The sequence below is a fragment of the Arachis ipaensis genome, chromosome B08 (assembly GCF_000816755.2).
Source record: "Arachis ipaensis cultivar K30076 chromosome B08, Araip1.1, whole genome shotgun sequence".
Taxonomy (NCBI): domain Eukaryota; kingdom Viridiplantae; phylum Streptophyta; class Magnoliopsida; order Fabales; family Fabaceae; genus Arachis; species Arachis ipaensis.
The window spans coordinates 119,717,425-119,731,311 of NC_029792.2; the positions used below are offsets into that span (position 1 = coordinate 119,717,425).

General features: G+C 32.5%; 2 protein-coding genes across 9 annotated transcripts; one reads left to right on the forward strand and one right to left on the reverse strand.

Annotated features, from left to right (window-relative positions):
- Positions 87-3,725, forward strand: LOC107613529 (TATA-box-binding protein). 4 transcript variants are annotated; one of them, XR_002352972.1, is made up of 11 exons: positions 87-398; positions 840-921; positions 1,095-1,182; positions 1,423-1,494; positions 1,763-1,813; positions 2,101-2,145; positions 2,237-2,329; positions 2,803-2,904; positions 3,001-3,074; positions 3,165-3,220; positions 3,443-3,725. XR_002352972.1 is itself a non-coding variant. In XM_016315570.2 (10 exons), coding segments are annotated over exons 2-10 (603 nt in total). In that variant the 5' UTR covers positions 88-398; positions 840-844; the 3' UTR covers positions 3,446-3,683. The 4 variants fall into 4 exon arrangements, 2 of the variants coding, with proteins under 2 accessions (XP_016171056.1, XP_020965525.1); XR_001614065.2 differs by having other exon boundaries at positions 3,165-3,223; positions 3,445-3,718; XM_016315570.2 differs by lacking the exon at positions 3,165-3,220 and having other exon boundaries at positions 88-398; positions 3,445-3,683.
- On the reverse strand, positions 7,959-13,515 carry LOC107612920 (nuclear transcription factor Y subunit A-1). 5 transcript variants are annotated; one of them, XM_021109869.1, is made up of 8 exons: positions 13,337-13,487; positions 12,925-13,014; positions 12,625-12,744; positions 12,460-12,505; positions 11,112-11,227; positions 10,805-10,876; positions 10,191-10,355; positions 8,892-9,282 (listed from the first exon to the last, which is right to left on the reverse strand). In XM_021109869.1, exons 3-8 carry the CDS (start codon positions 12,652-12,654, stop codon positions 8,926-8,928), a joined length of 786 nt encoding a protein of 261 aa, XP_020965528.1. In that variant the 5' UTR covers positions 12,655-12,744; positions 12,925-13,014; positions 13,337-13,487; the 3' UTR covers positions 8,892-8,925. The 5 variants fall into 5 exon arrangements, with proteins under 5 accessions (XP_016170194.1, XP_020965528.1, XP_020965527.1 ...); XM_016314708.2 differs by lacking the exon at positions 12,925-13,014 and adding an exon at positions 7,959-8,366 and having other exon boundaries at positions 8,877-9,282; positions 12,460-12,744; positions 13,337-13,515; XM_021109868.1 differs by lacking the exon at positions 12,925-13,014 and having other exon boundaries at positions 13,337-13,515.

Sequence of the window (13,887 nt, forward strand, 5' to 3'; positions counted from 1 at the left end):
CTCGAACAAATTTTTTACCGATTTGAAAGGGTTATTATTTTTTTTTCTATGAGTGTGAAAGGGTTATTTATAGTAACACCTCTCTATAAATAAGAGGTTGGAGCGGCTACTTTGTCCTTCTTACCCTTTCAGCTCTCCAGATCTTTCCGCAACACACAGCCAACGAACAAAACCTTCTTAGTTCTTTCACTTTCTCTATCTTGTTCCCAAATCTATCTTCTCTCTCCCTCTATATAACATCGCATCTCTTTCTCATATAAAAGAACCGTTCTTTCGAATCCTTCCCGCTTTCTCCACTCTCTCTTACACTCCCCTCCTCAATTAAGTTTCAATTTTTCAAAATTTGTAGATTCTCGTCTACCCATAACCTTAATCCGAACCTAATTTTGCCCTCAAAGGTCCGATCTCGCTTGCTCTGTCTCAATCGACATATATATATATATACAACCCCTCTTTTTATTTTATATTTAATTAAAAGGAGAACAAAGAATTTTTGGGAATTTGTCTATAGTTGTTAGGTTTTCTATTTTGACTGTTTCTTTCCTCAATTCTTTTTGGGGAAATATGGGATCTGAGTTCCTTTTCATTTTTCTGGGGGTTCTTTCGGTAAAAATGTTTCCTCGTGTTATGAATAAGGGTCAAGATATTGTATTGTGGTAAGAATTTTGTTCAGCTATTAGATTTTTCATTCTTTTTCCTAGTTTTTTTATTTTGGGGAGATTTTAAGATCTGGGTGCCTTTTTTTTTTGGGGGTGGGGGAGGAGAGGTCCTTTTATGTAAGAAAAAAAACGAGGATGAAAATTTGGTACTGACCGAGTGTAATGTTATATAATTATTAGGGTACATGGCTGACCAAGGATTGGAGGGTAGCCAACCAGTGGATCTGACCAAGCACCCTTCTGGGATTGTGCCTACCCTTCAGTGAGTATCTATCTGATCTTCATAATTTTGTCTTTGTATATAATTTACAATAGAACACTTTAATGAGGTTTAGTTTATGTAGCTGACTTTATGTGTTAAAGTTTTGTTGTTTATCTTGGAATATGTAATCACTTTGCTTTTATAATCTGATAACCAAATTATTTGTACCCCAGAAATATTGTATCAACGGTCAATTTGGACTGTAAGTTGGATCTTAAAACGATTGCACTTCAAGCTCGTAATGCAGAGTACAATCCCAAGGCAAGTTTCACTTAGTTGATGTTGAATTTAACTTATGCATATTGTTCTAAGCTGTACAAACACTTTGCTCTATCATAATTATGGTTTGCTTAGGAACTACATGCATTTTGTCCATGTATCTTGCTTTTCGAAACATATAAACATTATATTCGAAACATATAAACATATGTTTATATTTGATCCAAAATCAATAATTAACCTTGTACACTCTGCTAATAGTTGTGTTATCATCCTTTATAGCGTTTCGCTGCTGTGATTATGAGGATCAGAGAACCAAAAACAACTGCCCTCATTTTTGCTTCTGGCAAGATGGTATGTTCCTTAAACTAACCTAGTATTCTGTTATAAATGCTGGTAGTGGATATCACTGTCCTCAAATAAAACGGTGGTGAATTTTTTTATATGCTACTACTTTTGCTAATTGATCATCTTATGATTCATTGTATTCTGCCATGATTTCAATAATGCTCTTGCTTTGGGATTTTATTCATGATTGGATGATTCTTGTCACTTTAGTTGAATTTGTCTCTTTTAAGCTTTAGCTTACATTCCTAATGTTAAATTCCATTGGTATGGCTAGGTGTGTACTGGAGCGAAGAGTGAGCAACAGTCTAAATTGGCCGCAAGGAAGGTATGCATTATTTTTTTCTATTTATCCTGTATGTTACTGAATATCCGTGAAATGGAGCTTTAATTAGACGGGTCAAATATGTTGTTTGTGATAGTTTGGCTATAACCCTGCTCATTCTGTCGTTTGGAGTAGAATAAGGTTCTTATTTGTTTTCATCCTCGTTGCATGTGCATGAGTATCCATTTGCCTTCTTTCTTCATATTGAAAGAGAGGGGGTGGGTGGGTTAGGATGCTCTTTATTCCTAAAAATTTGTATCATCGTCTAATTTTGCATTTTCTTCCGTTAGTACGCTCGAATTATCCAGAAGCTTGGTTTCCCGGCCAAATTTAAGGTAATACTTCTGTTATATCTTGTTATGTTTACGAAGTATTTTCAATCTCTACTGTTATATCTAATATTAGTTGACTCATTTCATGCTTCAGGATTTTAAGATTCAGAATATTGTTGGCTCTTGTGATGTCAAGTTCCCCATAAGACTTGAGGGTCTTGCATATTCCCATGGTGCTTTCTCAAGTGTAAGTTATTAACTTATTATTTAACATTATTTTTTTTTAATGGGTTTTGGGTATCTCATGACTTCTACATTAAAAATAATTATATCGAGATGGAATTATGTACCCTGTGAGATATTATATATAGAGAACTATATGTTGTCTAAATTTTAGTTTCTCCAACTATTGAGAGCGTTGATCTGACATGTATTGAACTCCATATGCAAAACTGATATTGAACAACCTTAAGCTGGTTTTGTTTAGTTATTAATGTGATGCTGCTGCTGTCTGGCTATGCTCAATGTTTCATTGAACGCTGCAGAAGGCTATATTTCTTTCTTGTGTATGATATTTTAATGAGTAACATGGTGGGAAATAGTGAACCTTAATGAATGGTATTGTATTCATGAAACAAGTTGCATGTTCAATAAATTCCCATGTCATCAAGTTAAAGAAAATGTTGAATAAATCTTCAACTTTGCTGTTTGTGGTGTTAGTACGAACCAGAGCTGTTTCCGGGGCTAATTTACCGTATGAAGCAGCCTAAGATAGTCTTGCTTATATTTGTCTCTGGGAAAATTGTGCTAACAGGTGCCAAGGTAATATTCCTTCGTATTTTTTGTCTGTTCTTCTCATTTTGGTTTTGATGTACTTGTTCCCAAGATTATTTATTTTGTTTTCTTTCCATATTCTAGGTGAGAGATGAAACTTACACAGCATTCGAGAACATATATCCCGTGCTTACTGAGTTCAGGAAAAACCAACAATGGTATGGATGTGGTTCTATTCATTTTAACATAATTACTGCTATTTATTGGTTTACACTTTGAATTGTAGCTGTAATATTGGTTAATTGCAGAGATATTGGACTCTACAATTTAACATTTCTTGCTTTCTAGCAAATTTTCCAGAAAAAAGGTTTTGTTATTCATGTTTGCCTTGTACACTAAGTGTGCACTCTAACCTCTCGCCTTTGGATGTGGTGGTATTTATTCATTTAAGAAGATTCCACACCCCATCCAAGGGCAGAGACGGAGTGCATGTTAGCTTGTGTACTGGACTTTACAAATATCATCTCTTTTTTTTTGTTTATTTTTTATTTTGAGGGTCCTAATGAAGTATTTGATCAATTGTGACAGATTTTTTTTCAAGGGAAGGAGCAAAGTGCCACTAAAGGAATGTTGTTCCATGGAAATGTAAATATCAAAACAAAAGAAAAAAAAAAAAAAAGAACATCTGGATTGATATTAGTTAAGACTCATTTGTTTTAGTTGTTTTTTTGTTTTGAATGTTCTAGTAAGGTGAAGCACATTGTTCTATTCTAATTGACATTTCAAAACAAAACACGATTTTGAAGAGGCAGAGAGGTGTGAGAGAAGTGGAAAAGAAAAAAAAAATATCGAGGAGCTAGAAGCAAAAAGGAAATTTTATGCATGTAAAATTGCAACCACAAATTGTCCGAAAAAAAAAGCTTTGATTATTGAAATGCACGTTTTTTTTTTATTATTATTGAAATGCACGTTTTTTTTTTTTTTGGGATTTGGACAAGTTTGCCGGATCCACTGCCGAATTCTATAAAAATTATGGAGTACTTTTCTCCGAACTCTTTAAAATTTTTAAAATATACGTTTTTAATCCATATCATCATCATCGTTTTCAAAAGAGTATATAGATTTATAAATAGTATATTTTTTTGGTGACTTAAAAGAAAATAAACAAAAATTAAGAAAGAAAAAAAAAATAAGAAACTGCTTAAGAAAGGCGGTGCTGTTGAATATTACTCTCAAACTCCTTCTAAGGTAATGGAATGGAAGCTCTATTTGGGGAGAATCTCAAACTCTTTTTAAGGCAATGGAAGTTTCACTTAGGGAGAAATAGTCCTCATTGCAGTCTTTGCCATGATGTCTGCTATTGTATTTGCATCTCTCAAGATCAACCGAAGATCAGCACGCCATTTTTAAGACATGATATCTCGGATTTTTAACACCAAAGGATCAATAAATCCAGAGCAATATTGTAAATTATTGATAATAGTAAAAGCCTCCACACAGTCTGTCTCACATATAATGTCTCTTTGTCTCGAGTCTCATGCTAAAAGAACATATAATGTCTCTTTGTCCCGAGTCCCATGCTAAAAGAAAGCCTCTCCAAATAGCAAACAACTCTCCTTGCAAAATGCTAGGACTCTCAATTGTTCCCAGACAGCCTCGTTGCCACCTTCCCTTTCAATCTCTGCTAACACAAGCAAAACCAACTCGACAGCCTCGTTGCCACCTTCCCTTTCAATCTCTGCTAACACAAGCAAAACCAACTCGAGCACCACTGCCAGTATAGCTAGCATCACAATTAATGGTTGAGGGGATAGATAGTCGTTGCAACTCAAAAATATTTCGAAGCTCCTTTTCTAAGGACAAAGCCATACCAATCACCTTGTCTGTGGTCCAATGCTGGTGAGAATGAAATATCTCGTTATTTCTCGAACACCAAATCCACCATAGACCAGAAAGGAATCTAAAGGGGCGCTGTTTGCTATTATATAAGAACCAACTCATCAAATCCACTGGTTGATCGGAGATCCCTAAAGCTTGCCAAACAAGTTGGGCTTTTGGATAATCCCGAATACAATGTAAAACCGATTCCTGACCTAAGAAACATCGTGGACAACTATCTGTGTGCGAAATGCCCCTCCTAAAACGAAATGCAATAGGAAAGAGCCTCCCGAAGACATAGTCAGGCCAAAAATTTGTGCTTGAAACATGTTGACGCCAAAGCCAAAGTCAATTATCCCTATTCTCCCAACTAAACATCTTCTTACTGAGCCACAAATAACCACTATGAGCATCATAAACCTTTGAGACCGCATCAGTCCAACACCAAAGTACACTCGTCTTCAAAAATACATGTTACACTGTAATAAGCCATATTTAACAAAAAATTTTTAGTTATAAATTAAAAAATAACTATTTTTAAAAAATAAAATACAACTTATTTCTGTGTACTCTTGTGTACTCTCATGTACTCTTGTATATTAAAAATAAAATATAGAAAAGTACAAGAGTACATAGGAATAAGTCGTATTTTATTTTTGAAAAATAATTATTTTTTAATTTATAATTAAAAAAAAATCCTTGTTAAACATGGCTTATTCCGAGCCCGTGTATTTTTTTTAGACAATAATAATGGTTGCCATTCTTAAGTGCCACTATAGGAATGATGTTCCATGGAAATGTAAATATCTAAGGCAAAAAAAACATTTGGATTGATATTAGTTAAGACCCATTTGTTTTAGTTGTTTCTCTGTTTTGAATGTTCTAGTAAAGTGAAGCACATTGTTGTTCTATTCTAATTGACATTTCAAAACAAAACATGATTTTGAAGTGTGAGAGAAGTGAAAAAAAAAAAAATATATCGAAGAGCTAGAAGAGAAAAGGAAAATTTATGTATGTAAAATTGCAACCACAAATTGTTGCACACATTTGATTTTGATTTTGATTTAGACCGTATGTAACTACTTATATGAGAACAAACTTGCCTAATTAAATCATTGTAACAATTATAATATTGTAATGTGTCCATAGCTATAGCTTCTATGTGGAGGCATATTTTTTTAAGGGTTAACTACTAAAAATGTCTTTAAATTATTTAAATGCCAATAAAAATGTATTCAAATTTTGTTATCGATAAAATTGCTTTTAAATAATTTAAAAACGTAATAAAAATATCCAACTGTAAATATGTATTTTTAAAAAATGTCTTAGATATTGAATTTTGATATAATAAAAAATAGAATATTATTATTCTTAAAATTTGGTGACTTTTTTGCTAAGTATATATATTTTTTTATGATTTTTTAAAAATATTATTGGTTGTTAATAAAAAAATATATACTAAAAAAAATTACCAAATTTTAAGGATAATAATATCTCATTTTTATAATCATACTTGCAAAAAATTGCATCAAAATTCAATCTCAAACATTTTCTAAAATATATATTTATTGTTGGACATTTTTATCGCGTTTTAAAATTATTTGAAGACATTTTTGTCGATAGTAAAATTCGGATGCATTCTGTTAGCGTTTGAATAATTTGGGAGGTTTTTTATGGTTAACCTAATAATTCAAGGAAAAGAATCCAATGAGTGGCAGGTAGATTCAAGAAATGTATAAATGAGTTTTTTCTAATTAAATTTGAGTTAACTAATTTCTTACTCAACATTACAATACATAATTTTACCTTCAGTAACAACAGATTTATAAATTACTCAAATAACATATTTGAGTTTGTATAAATAGAAAAACAAACAAATAAAAGAAAATCGAATATGAAAATTAAATTGAAAAATACAATACGAAAAAAAATATATTAATAAATGAACCTACCTTGCGATTGAAAACTTCTTGGTTAGTACTTAGTACATGAATCACATACAACTTGTATATATAGCAATGCTAAAATAATATTTAGAATTAAGCTCTAATCTATCAAATTGTTTCTTTAATTTCCAGTGTATGTATTCAAGGAAACTTTTAATTCTGAAATGGAGACAGTGCACATTTTCTGTCATATTATAATTAAAAAATGAGTTATGGTCCTAGAATCTTGATACATTAAGGGAAGCCATCTGAAATGGATATAGTACGCATAGATGATAGATGAGATCATGAAAGCTTATGAACAAAAAAGATTTTCTGAATAATGTGATGAGATTCTTCAGATTTGGACATTAGATGTTTAGAGCAATAGTTGAGATTCATGACACAAGGATAATGTCACAAATAATTTATTAAGTGTATATATAATATATAAATGACTTAATTATCCATTTNATGTTATAATTTTTTATTATAATAAAAATTAATATTTATTTATAAAATTAAAAATAACATATAAAAATTAACAATTTTTTAAATATTTTAAACGCACTTTTATTCTCTTTAATGTATTTACCAAACACGCCGTTAAACTTGGTTTCAAATGTCAAAATTCTTTGTCACCGAGGCAGTGACATGGTAGAAGATTTGTTGGCCTCCATAAAGGTTGTATCGAGTTCAAATTTTGGATTAAACTCAGAAAGTGAAATATAAAATTCATAGTAATGTATGTTATGCAAAAGAAAAAAAAAATCAAAATTCTTTTATTTTGTACTTGATTGTTGATTCTGTACATTTGTGACTGTGTGTGTTAAACATTCCATTAGAAGAAAACCTGTTTTGGGTTAAGAACATGGTTAATTATAAAATTTGAATCCTTTAGCTTTTGAATTTTCACTTTAGAAAGTAAAGTGTAATTTCTCATTCTTAAATAATTTCTCTCTCATATTTTTTTATCCCACTTATAAAATAAATGATGAGAGATTAATTATTATGGTTTTTTTTTCGGTCATACAAACTTAATATTATTTATACTTTTTAATAAAAATATAAGATTTTAAAATTAAATTGAGTTTGCTTTCCTGTACATATTATAACTTTTTTAAAAATACATTAGTATTTAAAACCTTTTCTATTTCATAAATATGATTTGAAATAAATTAACTTAGCACAACTCTATTATTGTATAGATAATGACTTGAAAAAAATAGTATGTATACTTTTAATATTTAATAACATTCATCAATCATTACTATCAATGTTAAAAAATACACAAGCATATAAATATGCAAGTATAGCCCACTAAATACTCACCAATTAAGGGAGATGCATGTCAAGAAACACAATATTATGAAATTTTCACGCAAATGATGTCAATGTACGGTTCTATGAACATTCAAATCAAGTTTCTAATATCTCCCATATTTAAATATTATATGTCCACATCCAAGTCACAAACAGTTCAGAAATCAAAGTTATTTTTCTTCTTTCCTTCATCCATTTTACAAATGGATTTAGTGAAGGGAAATTGAGATAAAGGGAGACCAAAGAAGGCATGGATTGAACCATGAACCTTCCTTATTGATCTCACCATTTAACTGAGCCAAGAATGAGTTGCCTGAGATGAAACTCTCTATTGTAACGGTGGTCTCCTCCAAAGTTGGATGAGACAAAGCTCACCAACTTCATCTGCAACAATATTAGCCTTATATAGGATTCAAAGCAATAATGGACAAACACACAACACTCTTAATCATGTAAAGGAAAGTTTCAAAGTATAAAGTTATTTACATGTAGATTTGTAAAACTTCTTATCATGGGTATGTCTTATATTTGTTTCCATTACTAAAAACTTTCTATATTCAAAATGACAAGGAATTTAATTTTTATGCACTGTTAGTGTAAAACAGTTTTACATGTGCATTCAATCGCGTAACGGCACATCCGCAGAAATAACTACCTTTACATTGACTGAATGAATAGTCATTTGAAAGAATGATGTGATTGAACGACATTGTAAAACACTATCAGTGCATCAAAATAAAACTCGATGATAAGGTTGTTGACATGCTTTTGATTTCGGATTAAAACCATGTCTGCTATACATGTATATGTATCAAATACTACTATGTTAGAATACTTTTACCCACAATAATCTTTAGAACAAATAGACAAGGTTGTAAAGTGTTTTCAGGTTACCTTTAGAGTCATCATGTGCCAGAGGGAACCACCAACTTGGGGGGAGGTGTCATTCAATAGCCCCATTTGGGGCTCCATGCATAAGCATGCCTTGCCTTTCTCCACCAAAGCAATGTCCCTCATTTCTTCCATTAAACTGTGAATGGTACATTGAGGACAGACCATTGCTACCATGGAAACCAATGGTGAAATTCTGCATTTTCTCCATGTCGTGAACCATGGACTGCGACACAACATAGTGATCATTGTTGGAATGTAAAGGAGCCGCGGAAAGCGAGCTTCCGGATTCCATTGAGGGGTTTACACTGTTGTTGTTGCCTTCAAGCTTCTTTGTATTAAGAAAGCGACCACCATTACCCCTTGCCCTTCTCATAGCATGAAGGTGACGCGACTCATGAAGATATGGCTGAAAGAAAAGAAATTAGTGAAACAAGTTACAAGTTACAACCATCAGTAGTAATAAATATCACTTATTGGACACAAATGAAAGATCTAAAGTTATGCAAAACATTCACTCAAACACCTACTAGTGTGAGGAATGATGAAGCCTCAATAAGCATCATGGTCATTTGTGATATTTACCGCACTAAATGACCATGATCATGTACAGAGAAAAACACAATGCTAGACTCACACAGTATAAAAGCATCCGGTGTTAATGCAGGATCCGGGAAAAGGCCGCACCCAAAGGGTGTAATGTACACGGCCTAACCCGATAATTATATCAGTGGCTGTTTCCACGGCTTGAACCCATGACCTTGAGATCACACGGAGACAACTCACCTATTGCTCCAAGGTTCCTCTTCTAGACTCTCAGTATATAATTTGAAGTAAAAAAATTGAAAATTTCCATCTAATCATAAAGGACCTCCTATATCAGCAATTTCAAATCCTATGTGTCCAAAGTCCAAACTGTTTAGGTCACACTTATGCTTTGTGAAGGTAATCTTAAAATGGATAAGTTGCCCACCCAGAAAAGTATGGATTCAGATTTTATCCGAAACAAGTAACAGAAGTAGTATGATCCAAATGTTATCATCATAGACTAGTTGATACCAGATATGCTTATGCAGAATCATTCCACTTACTAATCGTCGTGGAACGGAGAAGCATATTTAAAGATAAACTGATGTTCAGGTGACTTTTCCTAATACATAAACTCAACTCTCATATCAAGAGTAACAGAACTTTTACGTTCTTCTGATATTCAAAACTCCTAAAGTGTTCTAAAATCTACAAGCTCCCCATTCTCGTAGCAATAGAATCATTCATTTCAAGATGGTACTTTCTTCAAAATTTGGATATCAAATGTACCTTTCTAACTTTAATCACTTTCTTTTCGAGCTCGGCCTTAGCACGTGACTGTCTTCTTCTCAGAATACCATGATACTGCTTTGCATTGACATAAACCGGCTCCTCTTCCATTTCAAGTGGCAAAAGCATTCTAGCATGGTTCATCCCATACAGCTGAGGGTTTATCTAGAATCATGGCAACAGCTGTTAGGACTAGAAATAAATCATCAATAAAGTAACATTTCACTAAATTGATTGAATAAGAATATTGAATATAACTTAGAACAGAAATCCATTAGAGAAAAGGAAAACCATCCTGAAAGGTAACACATTTGCAGCGATTACCGCCTAAAGGACGTGAAGAATCCGGCTTACAGAATGGAATAGAACAAAAAGGCATTCAATGCTTATTGTTACAGTTTTAGCATTGCTGAAATGCATTACTTCTAAGTGAACAAGTGATAAGACATGTCTTCTTGTTTGCATAATTATTGTTATGTAGCAATTTTGGTAACTATGCCTAATTATGGTCTGCTATTTATGCAAAGAATATCTGAGAGAGAGAGAGAGAGAGAGGAGTGTTCGAGTGATAACCATTTTCGTAAACACTGTACGGAAAATCCTAGATAGTATACCATAGTTTGTTGCCCATAGGGTGTCAAGCCTCCACCATAATGTGCATCAAAATAAGCTTGTGAAGTTAAAACCTGCATCATATTCAGAACTCCTATTATGTTTGTTTTACTTTTAAACCAACATAATATATGTGTATACTATACAAACACATGGTTCCAGATTCTGTAAACCGAAAAATAAGAAAATGGAGAAACAAAGAAAAAGAAGATTAACAGTATGGAATAGATTTATGCACTATAAACTCAGTAAACAAAGGATCATGCCATAGTTGCATATGACTGAAAAAATTAGTTCCAAAGGTCTTACAATTGAATGACCAATGCTTTCAGTCTCGGAATTCGGACCAAGGTGTTTTCCCATGGTAAATGGGGTTGAGGAAAAAGCATGTTTGATGTTCTGGTGCTCTTTGGTAACATCTCCACCTGAGAACAACAATCAAAATTTCTATAAATATCATATTCATACATTCCAGTGTATATGCAAAAGCACAATTCAGTTCCTGGTAATTCTACTATGCACCTCATGCAATTCCCTACCTATATTCTATTTAGGTTCAATTGCACTTTATTTATTATTATTTTTTATAAAAAATGAAAATAAAAGACAGTTAACGAATCAAAATTCTTATCCCAATAGGTGGAACCGGCTACATAGATCAAATGATAACCGTTTTTTTCTTTTGACCAAAACCAAGACAAAAAGACAATTAACTAACCAAAAACCATCATTTGAGATACAAATTCCTCCCTTTCAAAAAGGTTACATATAGTAGATAAGTTACTTATATTTATGACAATTAAACCCTAATTTGAAGGTCATGGAACTCATTGATGACAAAGAGTCCTATTAAATGTGAGAACTTCAATTGGTTGGAGAAACTGCAGTAGCAAAATTGCAACTGACCTGAAGTTATTTCAACTCAAGTCTACCAAAACAATAATTCTCCCCTCTCACTAATCACCTCTTGCCACGTGGAAGATAGGCAATAACTTAATCGGAAGTATATTTTAACAATTTAACCATTAAATCACAATATATAAAGATCATTTATACCAAATTTCAAGAAATCGCATATCAATAAGCATGCAACTGAAGAACTATTGGTTTATTATATTCTGAACATATATATTATGTTGATTTTTAAGGATATAAAAAGTATAGCAAATGATTATGAATTGACATGAAATTTTCTAGATATAGATCTATAAGATATAAGTTTCTAATCCAACAGTTGAACTTTTTAAAACAATTACACAAGCAAAAAGCTATTCAACAGTGTAACATATACTTAAATTGACATCGTTGTCATTTGATCTTAACACACACACACAGACACACACTCTGAGCAGGGATTAATGGGACAGAAAAGGGACGAATATGGCTCCTCTAAAGTAAGCATGTTGATGTTCATAAAGTGATAAAGTAAAGGGTTAACTGTTAACTGTTAACTGTTAATGAATAACCAATGGTAAATCAATAGCTTTCATCATGTATAGGACTCACCAAATGATGAAATGTTAGTTATCCTCTTGGATTTCCCACTTTACCAATAAACTCACTTTAGAGAAGCCAAATCCAGGACCGATACGATTTGGGAAAGTGTTATACTTACTCAAAACCAGAACATCTATGCATTATGCCAAAATACAGACACCTGAGTTATCAATTCCAGGTAGTGATTGAGAAATCAAAGACTGCATCTGTTTATTGAAACCAACAACTTCATTAGTCTCTGATTGTGTTGTGACTGTGCCACCATTCATGGCTGATGAACCATTCAACTGCTGATCTACTGATGATGATTTTGGAGCATTCTCACCGGCTCCGCCGCGCCACCAGGGCTGAGCATAAATGGAAGCTTGAAACTGAATCTGCTGGCTTCGCTTCGCCCGCCATTCGTCTGATTCGGGTTTTCCTGGCATCTTAAGTCAAGTATTCCCTGGAACCAAAACAAATATACAACAACAAATTAAACATTCTAAAATCATATATATACAAAAACAAACTTAAATTCCCAAAACACACAAAGAAACAAATAAATCTCAGTCTGTTAACTCCATTAAACTGAATTGAATGTTGCATCTATGAAGTTGAAAAGGAAACGAATTTGAAGACCTACCCTCTACTCAGATAAACCCCAAAGAAACTTGATTGTGATCAACCTACCCTCTTTGTTCTTGACCTGGAATCGGATTTATTTATTGCTAACCTGAAATTTCTATATAGAACAAAGTAAAGATTACCCTTTTTATATTTTCATTTTTAATTTCCGTTACTACACTAGAAACCTCAAAAAATCAAACTAATATTCACATGTTTTCTTCCCAATCAAACATTAACCACTAAACAGAAAAATTCCGATTTTCTCAGAAGCAATAGACAAAGATTAAAACAAAAAAGGAAAACAAGAAAACACAGAACAGTAGAATGCGCTTTTGAACTCTCTAGTCAAATACGATTCAAAGCTAAGGTTCTCATGAGTTTGAAGCATAGAAGACAATTTCTTCTTGTTGTTTTGGTAAAGAACTTACTATGGTAGGAGCTATGCTTTTCACTCTTCAGAACTGAATTACATTGAGATTGAGATAAGAAGACCCTTTCTTTCTCTCTCTCTCTCTCTCTCTCTCTCTCACTCACAATGGAGCATGATGCAATGATGAGAATGAGAATGAGAATTAACCTATATGAATAATATTTTTTTCTAATGAATTTTAATTAATTAAATAACTAAATGTAATAAGAAGTATATTTTATTTCTACTTCACGCAAAGGTCTATGTCAATGTCTGATCTCTGATGTCTCCAATTTGGAAGAAAGAAAAGAATGAAACCAGAATGATCTAATTACTTTTACTTGAGTGCAATGCAAGAAGAATTGATATGGCCACTCACTTTGAAACCCCTTTTTTTCTATAAAAACTTTGCTGAAAAGTGGATCAAGCTTCATCCTTGTGTCACCTTATTCAATGTAGAATATAAGAAATTATAAATGAAGCATGTTTGGGTATATTTGTGTAATTGTGTTGTGTGTGTATGTGTGAGTCATTGACTTTTGAGAATATTAGAAAATAAATTATCATTTA